A 15,235-nucleotide genomic window follows, 5' to 3' on the forward strand; every position below is an offset into this window, starting at 1 on the left:
GCAGATTTATTTGGAGTGGCTGCAGGATGCTGCCACTAGGTGTCGCCGTTTGATTGTGTATTTGAAGGTCGTTGAGGTCTGTGCTGTTTATAAACAATGTCTGAATTCTTATTTAAACATTTTGTTTTACAGCAATCACAGTAATGGGTGCAAAGAGGTTTTATCGCAAAAACGTTTATTTCTCTTAAAAGAGCTTGAAGCTGTTATGGTGTCCGAAGTGTTATGTTGAGAACATAATACATAATTCATCTCAAGTGATAAAAACTCTGAATTTTATGTATCTTATAATGGTCAGGGTAGACACCATAATGTGGCATCTAGACTAAAACGTATTTAATTTAACGTATTCTAGTCTCTTTTTTTCAGTTTAAACAGTAGCATCAGATTAGTTTATAGCAGTTTTTGCAATGGTCAGCTTAGATATCAGCATATCAGCTTTCCCCAACAATGTGCTTGAAAGTGATATATTAAACAATATCCAGCCCAACCTCTCTCTAACTTTTGAGACATATTGAAATTAAAGTATAAACCAACAGTTAAGGGCCTTTTACTTGGTTCACTCCAGCGTTTCCCAGTGATTCGAACTGATCGTCAAGCAACAGCATTACCTCCAAATTGCAAAAAAACATTATTTTCTTATCTGTAAAATTATCTTTAAAAAATGTGTTTTTCATAAATTAATGTTTAATTGAACAACAAAATTGTGTTTTCACGTTTTGTTTGGTTTATGTAAAAAAAAAAAAAATGTTATATACACACACACACACACACACACACACACATATATATATATATATATATATATATATATATATATATATATAGCACAAATGCTGATAGCAAAAATCATTTTTCCACATAAAATCCAAAAATGAAAGTGCCATTAATCCTATGAACACATCCAATTGTACCATATATATATATATATATATATATATATATATATATATATATATATATATATACTTTTGGCAAAAAGTGTCGCTATAAAGCCCCCCCTCCCGGCACGTTTCTGGCTTTGCCCATTCTACTGGCCAACAGTTCTCATGCGTTTCGAGATTCAAATATACACACAGGTGAAACTCGAAAAATTTTAATATTGTGCAAAAGTTAATTTATTTCGGTAATTCAATTTAAAAGGTTAAACTAATATATTATATCGACTCATTACATTGCAAGTCTTTATTTGTTATAATTTTGATGATTATGGCTTACAGCTATGAACACCTTTTCACAATATTCTAATTTTGAATTTGGGGTTTTCATAAGCTGTAAGCTATTATCATCAAAATTATAACAAATAAAGGCTTGAAATATCTCACTTTGCATGTAATGAGTCAATATAATATATTAGTATCACCTTTTAAGTTGAATTACTGAAAATGTTTTACTTTAGCACGATATTCGAATTTTTCGAGTTTCATCTGTATATATAATACATTGTAAAATTGCCCATTTGTGATGCCATCTACAACACTTTGGGAGTCGCATTTGGGTGTGTGAAAAGGCCTCAACAATAATGTTGTTCTGAACAGGACAAAAATAGTGTCTATTATTGTTGGAGTTGGTGGAATTGTGGGAAATATTGGCCTGAATGAGGTTGCATTGAGCCCGTGTTGTTTGGCTGTACCCTCTCTGTGGAGTTCAGCTCGATGGGGTTGGCTTGAGTCAAGCTCTCTAGACGAGAGGCTGTGTGGCATCAGGTCTTTGCATGTATGTGAAGGTTCTCGAAAGTATGTGAAAGTGTGTTTGAGAGGATATGAACAAGACAACAGGCCACAATGCCAAACATGTGTGCGTCAACGTGTGTGCTGTGATCCTGCAGTGCGCCAGGGGCAAGGTGCTGTTGGAACTGGGCCGACTGAAGGCTGCCTCCTGGATCTCTTCCAGACGCACGTCCCAGGGAAGTCAGGTGTGTAGCCCGCGTCCGACACCTTGTCGGACTTCCCTGCCACGTCTTATAAACCAGGAGTCCAGCATGCCGAACTCTAACCCAATCGATAGTGCATGATAGTGGACGGGCCAACCAGCGGTGTGTGGCTGTGGGCATGTGTGTGTGTTACTCATCCATATTGCCTGAAAAAGCAAAGGGAGTCTGTGTTTGTGGCACATCAGCATGCACTCACATGTCACTAACCGAGACGTATGAATGTGCGATGACATAAGTATGTTCTGTATTTGTGTATGGGATAGCACCTTCAGCTAACTCTTTCTCCTTTAGATGAGCCACGTGAGCGCCAACAGCAGCACCCCAACCCCCACGCCCCCTGCTGTGGCCCCTGTCCCTTCTCAAACCCTCAACAACAACAGCCGAAATATCAGCGAGCCCAACAATAAAAGCACAGGTACTTCTCACACCACATTAGCACTGAAAGTACCAGGAAACAGCCATAAAACCGCTATAAATCAGCCTTAAAACAACACGTTTCTTATCTGTCGACAGCTAGCGCTGGTGCTCAGAAAGTGCCTCTATAAACAGTTAAGAGCGTGCTTGTGATTTGTTTTCTTCTGTTGTTTGAATGGAAATGGTTTATTCTTATTACAGTTGCAGTCACATTTACTGTGTTTAGTGTGAAATTTCAAAGGTGAAATCCAGTCATGTCATTAGACATCCATGTGTTTGGGAATTTCCCCATGCAGTGACTTCTTTGTGAGCTGTGCTTCATACATCACTACACTATTGACAATAAAAATGTATTATATGTATTGTGTTATATTTAAAAAATAAAAATGGCCCTGTTTTTGCCCCAAAATTTCACTAATGTGATCGCACCTTAAGCCATCTTTTAGCAACCACTTTGTATTGCCATCGAGCGGTAGCTCATGGGTCACTTGTTGTGGAGTTCAGTCTGGGAATATTTATATAATGCAGATAAATACATAACACTTTTACCTGTTGCTGGAACTGTTACAGATTTACAATGTAGGTATAGACACAAAATAAACACAAACTGATAAACACTAAATGGCTGAAAATACTGGTGATCTGTCACATACAGTATATTGGTATGCACACAACTGCATAGGTCGCCTTTTCAAACACTTTTAACTTTTGGTTTCGTTACTAATTTTAAATCCTTGCGGGTTCAGGTCCAGGTGCCAAAATATTCACCTGTAACAAACAAATCAACCAATTTCTGGCCACAACAGTGCCCTTTGTATAAAAACATACTTTATGAAAGTACGTAAATCAGGCGCAAATGTTTCGCAGATGTATTTTAAACCTGTGGTCCCATTTAACATGATTTTTTGGGTTATTGTGGCAGTGACTAACTGACACGCATCAGCCAAGTAGATTTAGTTATGGTCAGACCTAAAATGAATAGATTTTGGCCAATTTATCTGGATATATTGTGTCTCTAGTTCCAACCTACATGACCAATGCATGAGCTTTACCACTGTTGTGTTCCTCAGTAAAATTATTTGGAACTCATAATAGTTAAATTTCTAATTAACGAAATTGGATTAAAACATTTCAATCTCTTGTAGGGTTGTTTTCCGAAAGTTAATGTCTGACATTTTATCCCTCCAGGGATAGAGCCAGGCGTTCGGACAGTGGAGATCACACGGGTAAGATTGTTTGCCTCTGTGTATAGTGCTCAGGAGTTTCAATTTTAGTGCACCCTCAGCAGTGACTTTGTCTCGCTTCCTCAGGGTCCCACCGACGCTTTGGGTGTCAGTATAGCGGGCGGTAAGGGCAGTCCGCTGGGCGACATCCCAATCTTCATCGCCATGATCCAGGCCAATGGTGTGGCTGCCAAGACGCATCGCCTCAAAGTACATCATCCTTTCTTTTCCCGATTCTTTCTGTTGCTCACTTTCCACATTAGCCTTGTGTAAATCAGGCTGAGACTTGTTGATTAAGCATTATACAGTGGTTTGGGTGTGAAGGGCACTGCTGGGGATTGGGTTCGTATCCATGTGAATGAATTCCAAGCATTTTTCCTTTAATGTACCTCTCTTAGGTAGGTGACCGGATTGTGAGCATCAATTCTCAGTCTCTGGATGGCTTGACTCACGGAGACGTCGTAAATATACTGAAGAATGCTTACGGCACCATCATCCTCCAGGTAAACGTTGCACTCAATAATACTGTTTGTTCATTATATGTCTCCAACTTTCAGATGTTAACTCTTCGTGTTTATTTGCAGTGGCGTAGTTAATGATGTTGACCATGGCAAACAAATCGACCAATTTCTGGCTAAGTACTTTTGGGCCAAAAACAGGCACTGTTGTTTTCGGCAAGAGCATGGTCCATTGTACGTACTTAACGTGCATTTCTTGCGTTACTGTTGCAGTAGCTCATTTGAACTAATTTGCTCAGCAAGATTTTCTTCAAATTGTTGTCTGATATGAAATATTGTGTTTGTACTTTAGTTTTTGTGGTAGCGCTGTATATTTCCATGACATCGCTGTCGAAGAGTTATTAACTGATGAAGTGATTTGACTTATTGTAGAGTAAAGAAAGTTATCATGAGTATTGTAATGTTTGAAGCGGCTGGCAGAATAGATGTCAGTAGACCGGGAAGATTTTAAAATGAGCGGCTCATTCATAAATCTGTAAGATCTTCTGCTAAGACCTTCATGCTGTGGAAATACAAACCGGAAGACAGAACACAACGAGCGCAGAACTGAAAAGGGGCGGGGCTTCATACGGTCTATAGCACCCCCTGGCGTTGCGTTATAAATGATTTGATTTGTAAAACAGCTTGATTTGCTAGAAGTTTACATACTGACTTTGACTCTTCTTCTGCTAAACAGTTTTTGATTAGCTAGTTTAACGAAGCGCCAAGGCTGCCAGTCGTGCACCCACAATTCAAATTAGCTACAGCGTTCTCGCTCGCTGACTAGCTAATGAGGGAACTCACATTAGGTAATGTGATTTGAAGACAGTGTACTTGTTAACAGGATCACGGCAGACAGTCCGTGGGTTGAAGTTGAGCTTTAAAGAAGCCGCTGGCGCTTAACAGACCCTCCGACCCGTCTGGTGTGGTGCGCGATATCCCCCACATTTATTTCAAATGTTTTAGGAGTTGTTTGGTGGGTTTCTTCTTAATCCCCAGAAATTTCCCGTAACCCACCACCAGTTTGATAATAGCGCCTTAAGTTTGTATGTGGAGTTCGTATATGAGAACTGTTAGCATTGTTGGTAGATATCAGATACCATGGTACAGAAAAATTGCTTATCTAAGAATACCATGGTATTACCATGGTACTTTTTTTGTAAGTGGTGTATTGTAGCATTTTTGCATTTAGGTGCGGTCTCAGTGATGTGTGTATACACGCTTGTATTGTGTGCTGTTATTGCTATGCAGAGCCGCCGTGTGTATATGTTCTGTACGGTTATCAGTGTGTGTTAGCGGAGTCGGTGCATCGAAGGACAGTGTGCTGTGTATATGTGTGAGTGTGTGTTTGTTTGGACTCATGGTTGTGTGTGTGTGTGTGTGTGCGAGAGTGGTTGGTGCTGTGTCACTGGGCTGTTATCAGCCGTGTGCAGCTGTGCGGCGGTTGCACGCGGGTTGCCAGATAATCCCGGTTCTTTATGCAAATGTGCCGTTATCTGCGCGGTTCCAGGAGGAATGCACAGGGCTTTTAAACAGGGGAGCCCAGCCTGCAAAGCCCTGATTACAGCAGCTCAGAGAGCAATTATTGTTTAGCTCTCTCTCTCTCTCTCTCTCTCTCTCTCTCTCTCTCTCTCTCTCTCTCTCTCTCTCTCTCTCTCTCTCTCTCTCTCTCTCTCTCTCTCTCTCTCTCTCTCTCTCTCTCTCTCTCTCTCTCTCTCTCTCTCTCTCTCTCTCTCTCTCTCTCTCTCTCTCTCTCTCTCTCTCTCTCTCTCTCTGGCTGCTATATGTTTAATTGGACACATGTAATGCCCTATGCTATTACTCATGTCACAGAAATCAGACAATTTGATACTGTTTTGTTTTATAGCATTTTTAGCCATTCTGGCCATGATCATGTGCTTTTCTTTGAGAAGTTTAATGTTGCACCCTACTATTTATCTTTCACAAACTCTCCAACATTAACTATGTTTCCATCCAAAGTTGCGAATTTAACTTGTAAAAAATGGGAATATCGCATAAAGCAGAGTTGAAGAGAACAAAATCGTTACTTCCTGATAAACTGGTGCTAAATATCACTAAGAAAAGTTGGAGAAGCCACTGTATATAATAATTTTTGTATATAATAAAGTACTTGCTCCTCAGAGCGCTTGGACTAAACACTGTTTGCAATAGTAGTTTAAAATAAAAATGTCTTTTTTTTATGTATCCGACTCAAATGAGCATTTTATGCGCTATTTTAGAGTTTATGCGCATCTTGGCGTATCCATCCAGCATGTTTTATTTATGTAACACTTTATAATATGTATAGTGTAATAAAGTTCTTACAAATTACTTGCAAACATTTGCTTTTTATGCGATATCCCAAAATGTGTATAAAAATAAGTGCCGCAAAAGACCGCCTACTCTCCACCTACTTACCTAATGCGTAAACATTATGGAATAGTATGGAATGAATGGAAAACCACTTCAACTGCATAGCAACACCTTAGTATCAACACAGCAAAATGCATTGAATGCATCAACACAGCATTGCGACACTTTAGCAGTGGGGAAAAAAACTCAGCCATTTATCAGTCATTTAAAGGCTATTTACCCTGACACCCTAGCAACCACCCAAAACACCCTAGCAACGTGGCAGAGAATTTTGTATGGACAATAACTACTCTATCTTTCTTATTTATCTCAATCTTTTTCTTGCTTGTCTTTCTTTTTTCTCACTCTTTTTTCTTTATTTATTTTTTAATCTTTTTTCCTCTTTTCACTCTTTCTTTTTTTTCGTCACTTGTTTTTTCTTTTTATCATTTTTTTTGTTGTTCTTACTCTTTTTCTTTATTTTTCTCAATCTCTTTTTTCATCCTGTCTTTTCTAGCTCTTTTATCTCTTTCTTTTTTTCTTTCTTTCTCTTTCTGTCTATTTCTTTCTGTCTTTCTGCTTCTTTCTGTCTTCTTTCTTCTGTCTTTCATTTCTTTCTTTCTCTTTCTTTTTTCTATTTCTTTCTGTCTTTCTCTTTATTTCTGTCTTTCTCTTTCTGTCAGTAGGTGTATGTGAGATAGCTACTGTGCTGACTTGGGAGTGTTTCCCTCCTGTTGTTGACTTGTTTATTAATTAGCTTTTGTTTATTGTTGTAAATTTTACTTTTAATTGCCTTGCCGTTAATTAAATATGCAAATTAATATACCACTGCCCTCATAGCAAGCCCAGAGTTTAATGGAAGAGGAAAATGTAAATGAAACGTGACAGAAAAATGAATTTTTGATTCTGATGGAGTTTTATGAACAACGCTCAAGCGATCATTCCCCAACAGTCGCCAAGAAGAACATTAAAGGGTTGTTAGGATGCATTTCAGTGCCAAAACACACACTACATAGAGAGCAGTTTTCTGTTATCTACAGGCAGACAGTCATTTGTGAAAACACACACACACGTCTGAATGAAAGAAAACACCTCCAGTGGGTTTCAGAACATTAAGTCATTCGTTTAATTGTAATGTTTGACGGTGTCCGTCTGTGATTGACAGGTGGTGGCTGACACCAACATCAGTGCCATAGCCAGTCAGGTGGAGAGTCTGTCCAGTAGCTCCACCCCCAGCACCAACCCAGAGGTCCGGCCGGTGGAACCAGAGTGAGTGACATCACCGTCCAGCAGTCACATGACAACAAGACTTTACACATCCTGTTAGTGTAGTCTCAGCTGATTGCATATGATTTTGTCCTGTGTTTGTGTGATATTAACAGGACGCCCAAGCCAAAGACCATCACTCTGGAGAAGGGCTCCGAGGGACTGGGCTTCAGTATCGTTGGCGGCTTTGGGAGTCCACATGGAGATCTTCCAATCTACGTTAAAACAGTCTTCAGCAAGGTAATCCTTCTAGGATCATCAAGTTCTGTCTTCATTTCCAGATGAAATTAAACTAAACGTACCTGGACACCTGACATCGGCCACTACTAGACATTCATATCAGAGCCATGGCCTTGTGGGAAACACATGTGCTCTGATAAATTGAGACATGTTGCTCATGTGGGCAACAATATTTTAAATCCCCTATTTATCCCATTCCCCCATCCTGTCTCTTCGTGTTCTAATTATACTAAATAAGATTTTTGATAGTTTTGGCCAATTAAGTTTATTTGACATTTTACAGGAATTTGCGGAATAGAACATTTAATCATTTGTGCAGTTTTTTATTTTTAGTATAATTTTGTAAACTATAAATGTATTATTTATATATATATATATATTGTAGCTGCTAAAGCTATATAAATTGTAGCAGTGTTGCTATTGTTAACTGAAACTATAAAAAAATATTTTCATTAATTGAAATGAAGCTGAAGTAAAACAAAATACAAATATTAGATGAAAAACTGAAAATTTGAAATGATTCCTTTTCAACTGACAGAAATAATACATTTAAATTGAAGTAAAATAAATAAAAATAAATAAATTACAGTTTAATACAAATAATTACAAAAAAACTATGAAAATGACTAAATGAAATATTAAATAAATAATATATTAGTATATAAATAATACTAAAAGAACACTGGAATGTAGTATACGTTTAAGCAATATAAATTAATTAATATTGCTTTTTTTTTTATTACAGGCTTATAAAATAAAAACATTTGCAGACACTTGCATATTTTTCTGTAATATGTTCAGAACCCTGCACCACATAATGTCTGTACAATATTTAAAGGTGAGTGTTTGTGCTGTGGCCACCAGGGAGCAGCACAGAGCTCGCGTTCACACAAACATATCCCGAGATAAGACACTTCATATTCTCCTAGAAACAATGCATGTTTTGTGTTTACCTGATATTATTTTTCTGATGACTCTACCAGCCTCTCTGGAGGTCTGTGAATGTCATGCAGGGGTCCTTGGAAATATGAAACATTGCATTTTCTTTCAATATATATATATATTGTTTTAAATATTTTGGTACATTTAATGATCTTTTAAGCATTATTGAAAATAATAATGGTCAGTTGTGGTCATTTAATTCTGTAAATGAATAATTCATTGTGTTGTCCTCCCACCTGCAGGGGGCAGCGGCGGTGGACGGGCGTCTGAAGCGTGGAGACCAGCTGCTGTCAGTCAACGGAGAGAGTCTAGAGGGCGTCACACACGAGCAGGCCGTGGCCATACTGAAGAAGCAGCGGGGAAGCGTCACGCTCTCTGTGCTCTCCTAACAAACACTACATCTACTGAACAACACACATTCCTTTCACACATCTTAAAGAGACTCTTTGTGTCAGCGACGGCCGTTATTCGGCCACTTTACTTCCTGATATGGAGACTGTTTGCACTCAATCGTTTTAACTGCGCCTGTTACTGTTTGTGCACCTGCTATTGAAATCAATTAGAAAAACACTCATAAAGGGAATTTATTGTATCGTCTTTGTCTTAGTCATGGACCTGTAGCCTCTCCACTGGCGAATGCGAGCGGTGAATTACGGGGCGATATTACAGATTATTATTTTGATGAAATGAGTGCTGGTAACTCAAGACCAGGAGGAAAAATGACAGTAGTAGACACACTAACACACACTTTATTAGAGATATCGTTTCAGTGCACATGTGACAACTTTTAGTGGGGTTGTCCTGATTTTGTTTCGTGTAGTTAAAATGAATACATACTCGACAAACCCGCCTTATTTTCAAGAAATCAGATGGATTTTTCCATTAAATGTAGATGTGTAGATTAATTCATGAACGAGCGTTAAAGGAGAACTCCGGTGCAAAATGAACCTTTGGTCTAATTACACATTGTTACCTAGTCAACCGTTATCTGAGATTTGTTTTCATGATTATCGAATGTAAATAGTTTTATCTCTAAAAACAGTTTAGCCTATAACGCTAGTATAACGCTAGTATATGGGGCATGGAGTAATGACAAATAAAAATCGCTTGTTAATACCACTAACAAGGCTAAAAATAGCCTCACACTAACACGGTAGCATAATGAGGGTCCCTACCTTCAAACCGAAGCATTGAGAACTGTGACAGTGTCCAGACAGTTTAATAAGAAGATATTTTATACATACAGTCAACTTCACGTATACAAGCAGAATCCATCTTGGAAAAACAGACTCTATCAATCGATCTACGAACCACCGATCCAAATGCGCTGGACCATATGAGATTCTACACAGTTCAGCGCATTTGGATCGGTGGTTCGTAGATCGATTGATAGAGTCTGTTTTTCCAAGATGGATTCTGCTTATATACGTGAAGTTGACTGTATGTATAAAATATCTTCTTATTAAACTGTCTGGACACTGTCAAAGTTCTCAATGCTTCGGTTTGAAGGTAGGGACCTTCATTATGCTACCGTGTTAGTGTGGGGCTATTTTGAGCCTTGTTAGTGGTATTAACAAGCGATTTTTATTTGTCATTACTCTACGCCCCATATACTAGCGTTATACTAGCGTTATAGGCTAAATTGTTTTTAGAGATAAAACTATTTACATTCGATAATCATGAAAACAAATCTCAGATAACGGTTGACTAGGTAACAATGTGTAATTAGACCAAAGGTTCATTTTGCACCGGAGTTCTCCTTTAATAAGGGACAGGCAGATCATACTGTGTTGGGATGTTTTGTTTAGCTAGTGTTAGATATTAGTATTTCAATCAAATTCTTTACATTGCAGGGTAGTTTTGTGAGTATTTCAAAAAACTGGTATGACTGACTTCTGTGCTGCTTAAAATGAGATATTTTGCAGAATGTTCAGGCTGCTCTTTGCCATACAATGAAAGTGGATGGGGACTGGAAGTTTTGAGCTTTAGAAATAAGAAAAATAACCATTAAAGTATCTCAAAAGTTGTTCATATGACTCGTGCGCTACAGTTCAACTCTTTGGAAGTCGTACGCTTGCTTTTTGAGTTAAAATCAGTTCTGCACACAAAGCTATTATTGTAAGTCCTTTTTCACTTACAATCTTTCCTGAAATTAAAATTTCAAACAGTTCTTCACACAAAGCTATTACATGGCTTCAATATTTTTGTCCTTTTTGGAGCGTGGCTGTCCCAGTCCCCATTCACTTCACTTTTATTGTATGGGAAAAAAGCAGCTTTAGCATTCTTCAAAATATGTCCTTTTAGTTTCCACAGAAGAAAGTAAGCCATACGGGTTTGGAATGACACAAATAATGACCATTTAGATTTTTGGGAGAGCTAGTCCACTGTATTATGTTGCTATTGTGTATTGAGATTTCAAAAATGACAGAAATCCTTATGAATAACATAGTTTTTTATTACGTTTTTGTAATTCCATTTGCACACCTTTGTCATTTCATTGTAAATATGTAATTTATTTCCTTTTTAGGGTGTTTTTGCATCACTTTTGTCTTCATGAAGATGTCTCGCATATCCTAGTGTGTCTCTGTGTCACAATATGAGGATATCCTGTGTCAGTGTCTGTCCTAGAGGAAGTGTAGCAGGCTCTTGAGGGACTATCAGACCTCTCCAGGTTGTAGACAGCGTATGGAAGCCTCGTCCAGACCGTCTCCTCCGCTAGGATTTCGTAAGCACATCCTCATACTATGCCTCTTGAATTCTCGTGCCATGAACTGTCCAGCGCTGCGTCCCTTTAAAAAGATTGCCTGTCTTCCCCGTTATCCTTCAAGAAACTGCAACACCCCAGTCTGCTACCTTCCACTAGATCTTTACATTTGGGCTTGAATCATAAGGGTTCTTCAACTCGCACTCAGATGAGTCAGCGGTCGAGGTTAACGCTGTAGTAACACCGTTATATCGGCCATTTTTCTGTCAGTGTAATGTTTTTAAAGTCCAAAGAAACCTTTTAGTTAAATTCATACATTAGATGCAGATCTAAGTCTGAAATAAAGCTGATTTATTAACATTTACAAAAGCGGTCATTATGGTCTGTGGCTTTATTTTGGACGAGAATTTATCTAAAGTGTCAGAAAATAAAGTTATTTCAGTTTTGACTTCTAAATTCTGATTAAATTATAAAGGAGAAATCTATGCCCGTGTCAAATCTTTACCCTTTTTTTTAGATTTTATTAGACTTTTTAAGGCACGAAAAACCTTCACACCAGCCATCTCTGCATTAGTTTACTACTATTTAAATGTTTGGGGTCAGTAAGATTGTTTTTTTCTTTGAAAGAAATAATTTTATTGAAAAAGGATGCATTAAATTGATCAAAAGTGACAGTAAAGACGTATAATGTTACAAAAGATTTATATTCTAAATAAATGCTGTTCTTTCTTTTCATCAAAAAGTGTGTCGTGGTTTCCGCAAAACATTAATAGAAAATGTTTCTTGAGCAGCAAATTAGCATATTGGAATGATTTCTGAAGGATCATGTGACACTGGAGACTAATGATGCTGAAAATCACAGGAATAAATTACATTTTAAAATATATTCAAATAGAAAGCTGATGTTTTGAATTGTAATAATATTACAGTTTTTACTGTATTTTTTTATCAATAATTGCAGCCTTGGTGAGCAGAAGACACGTGCTTCAAAAACATTAAAATTCCTACCCTCCAAAACGTCCAAAAAGTATATTGATTTTTACTATTTTTTAAAGAGGCTTGAACAACAAATATCTGTAAGATACTGAATGTCTAATATTATATAATGTTCAAAATTGGTACATCAACAACTGCCCTTTTGAATGAACTACAGTTAATGTATAGTGGATTATTTGTAAAGAAATCTACGGTACAAGAAAGAGCTGTGTCGGCTATTAAAATGATAACTTATTACAACAGAACACAAGGTTAACATGGTGTGCTGACTCTGCTAATTGTGGACATTTCCTTGAAATTACATTGCGGTCACTTTTTCGTCAGTTTGGTGAACGATCACGCTCTCGTATGTGTTCGGGTCGTCGCTGCTCCTGAAAAAACATAATATGCATAATAGCATTTGAAAGGGAATATTCACTTCTTTTCCATTAATTTGAATCATTAACTTTATATTAAACATAATCAGATGAGGCGTTTGTTCAGGTTGAACGTGATTTCAGGCCATATAAACACATGAGCAGTATCAGTAATAATAGTATATCAGTTGTCCCCAGAAATGTCTATTTATGGCATTGAATCACAGCTTTATTACTGCTGTATTAGTATTATTACCTGACTGCGTCAAGACTGGTTTCATGGGTTGATGATCCATTGGTCATGGTGTATTCATTTGGTATGACTGCTTCTGATTTGCTTTAGTCAAAAAGAAAAACTGATTAAAATGTGGTGTTTACACACACCAGATTTGGAAACTAGTTGCTAAATAGAATTGTGTAGTATGTGTACTAGCCTATATAGATCAACAAACATGAATTACTTTATGCTATAATAACTTTCATTTAAAACATATTATTAATGAGAAAAATTCAGGAATATACATTATACACTTTTAAAAATTAAAGGTTCTTTATTGCCTTTTATGGTTCCACGAAGAACCTTTAACATTAATAGAAACCTTTCATTGCACAAAAGGAAAAGGGTTATTTAGATCATTAAAATGTTCTACACAAGACAAAAACGGTTTGTGGAAAAGTTCTTTGGGGAACCCAAAATATGATCAATATGTTGACAAGTTGATCAGTTAAAAACATGACAACATGTTTTTACATTGGTTTAACTCATCAAAATAAGTTGAGCAATTTTCAAATATTTTATATTTATACTAGATTCAACTCATTTTAAGTCTGTTTAATGTAATTTAAGTTGCATTGACTTAAACAGCCAAGTTGATTGTACTTAAAACTTTAAGGCAAAAAATTTAAATTAAAATTATGTCAATATACGCATCGTCAGGGTGGACTTTCCTATGTGAAACATAAAGGCCTTTAAAAAATGATTTATTTATTTTAAAACAGAAGAAAGTCATACAGGTTTGGAACGACCTTAGGGAGAATAAATTGACAGAACTGTCATTTTTAGGCAAACTCTGCACTCTTAATATTAAAAATATTCCCCCCTTCTATGTAAAGCGCTTTGAGTGTCCAGAAAAGCGCTATATAAATGTAATGAATCATTATAAATGTAATGAATTATTATTATTAAAAATGCTACTGATTTCAATGCGGCCTTGAAATATAGACGCAACGGATTACCTTGGAGTTTCACACCATGCTTTGTTTAAAAGGAAGGAGATGAAGATGAGAAAGAGGAACACCGCAACGGCAATGATTCCTGTCAGCCAGTTGGGCAGAGTTTGCGCTGCTTTCTCTAAAAGAGACGCATGATAAAACTGTACGTTAAAAAACTAAAACTATTGAAAACCTCACTTTAAATGCTTGATGCTTTTTTTCTAGATTTCCCTACAAAAAAAGAAGTAGTAAAGGCTGTACCTGTTTGAGCCGCAGCTAGTCCCAGTGTCAGCAGAAGCCAGTGAAGCACAGCGACTGGTTTCCCCATGTTTATTCCTGTTTAGATTCGCAAAGACGTGTTTAAATGTGAAACGCTCAGACCTGTATCCCTGCTTTTCTCTAACCAGGAAACAGTTATCTGAAATCAATGGAAGAAAAAGACAGCACCCAGTGGTCCATTCAGGTCGAGTCAATCATTTACCCACTGCATCGCAAAGGAATAACAGAGATGTGACGGGTGCATGTGATTATGTGCATCTGATTCAACTGTTATCATGTCATATCTGATATCAACTACATAAATGTTCATGGCTTCCATAAATACTGCTGTTTTGTTCTCAAGATGACGGTAGAGTTGTTAATCCAGTTGAGGAAGTCCTATCCCACCGTGCAGATTTAAGAAATGAAGACGCTACATAAGCCGCTAATGTGAGTCTTTAGATTCCCGCGATTACGGAATTTGTCTGGTTAGCATTCCACGGTTTTCAATTAGTAACAGATCATTGAAGACACATTAAACCCAGCAGTGCCACGTTGCTCCTGTGGAAGTTACAGTTTAGCTATAGAGTAAAACATGCTAGCTTTATAAGTGACTCTGATCTGCGTTTTGACCGCTACACTTCACGTGTCTATTCATTCTTTAATAATTTAACAGTCTGGAGTTAATTATTCCACATTTAGCGTACCACTACTTATTGATAATGTGTTTATCTCAGGACATTTTTAGGTTTTCATCCCTGAGAAGCGTTCCTGCAAGGTGAACGGAGGATGGTGTACACCAAGGTCATTGGTTTGATTCTCAGAAAACACTTGAACTGATAAAA

At 37.4% G+C, this 15,235-nt stretch overlaps 2 protein-coding genes across 2 annotated transcripts in view; one reads left to right on the forward strand and one right to left on the reverse strand.

Moving 5' to 3' along the window:
• patj (PATJ crumbs cell polarity complex component) overlaps nucleotides 1-11,323 on the forward strand; it is a 106,124-nt gene extending 94,801 nt beyond the window's left edge. Inside the window, exons 42-50 of the mRNA XM_079593543.1 lie at nucleotides 1,826-1,912; nucleotides 2,222-2,345; nucleotides 3,533-3,570; nucleotides 3,655-3,777; nucleotides 3,966-4,070; nucleotides 7,582-7,685; nucleotides 7,799-7,922; nucleotides 9,107-9,799; nucleotides 10,634-11,323. Of these exons, the coding sequence (XP_079449669.1) occupies nucleotides 1,826-1,912; nucleotides 2,222-2,345; nucleotides 3,533-3,570; nucleotides 3,655-3,777; nucleotides 3,966-4,070; nucleotides 7,582-7,685; nucleotides 7,799-7,922; nucleotides 9,107-9,253 (852 nt within the window). The 3' untranslated portion in view covers nucleotides 9,254-9,799; nucleotides 10,634-11,323. The remainder of the gene's footprint in view (nucleotides 1-1,825; nucleotides 1,913-2,221; nucleotides 2,346-3,532; nucleotides 3,571-3,654; nucleotides 3,778-3,965; nucleotides 4,071-7,581; nucleotides 7,686-7,798; nucleotides 7,923-9,106; nucleotides 9,800-10,633) is intronic.
• Nucleotides 11,324-12,721: 1,398 nt separating this feature from the next.
• pdzk1ip1 (PDZK1 interacting protein 1) lies at nucleotides 12,722-14,582 on the reverse strand. Its single transcript, XM_079593545.1, has 4 exons — nucleotides 14,394-14,582; nucleotides 14,157-14,271; nucleotides 13,177-13,257; nucleotides 12,722-12,935 (listed from the first exon to the last, which is right to left on the reverse strand). Exons 1-4 carry the CDS (start codon nucleotides 14,458-14,460, stop codon nucleotides 12,863-12,865), a joined length of 336 nt encoding a protein of 111 aa, XP_079449671.1. The 5' UTR covers nucleotides 14,461-14,582; the 3' UTR covers nucleotides 12,722-12,862.
• Nucleotides 14,583-15,235: the final 653 nt, after the last annotated feature.

This window comes from Phoxinus phoxinus, assembly GCF_949152265.1.
Source record: "Phoxinus phoxinus genome assembly, chromosome: 20".
NCBI lineage: Eukaryota > Metazoa > Chordata > Actinopteri > Cypriniformes > Leuciscidae > Phoxinus > Phoxinus phoxinus.

Coding starts and splice junctions, on each gene's coding strand:
- pdzk1ip1 (XM_079593545.1), bottom strand. CDS start 14,460: ATGGGGAAACCAGTCGCTGTGCTTCACTGGCTTCTGCTGACACTGGGA. Junction 14,272..14,393: donor ACTAGCTGCGGCTCAAACAG/GTACAGCCTTTA, acceptor CGTCTCTTTTAG/AGAAAGCAGCGCAAACTCTG. Junction 13,258..14,156: donor GCATGGTGTGAAACTCCAAG/GTAATCCGTTGC, acceptor TTTTGACTAAAG/CAAATCAGAAGCAGTCATAC.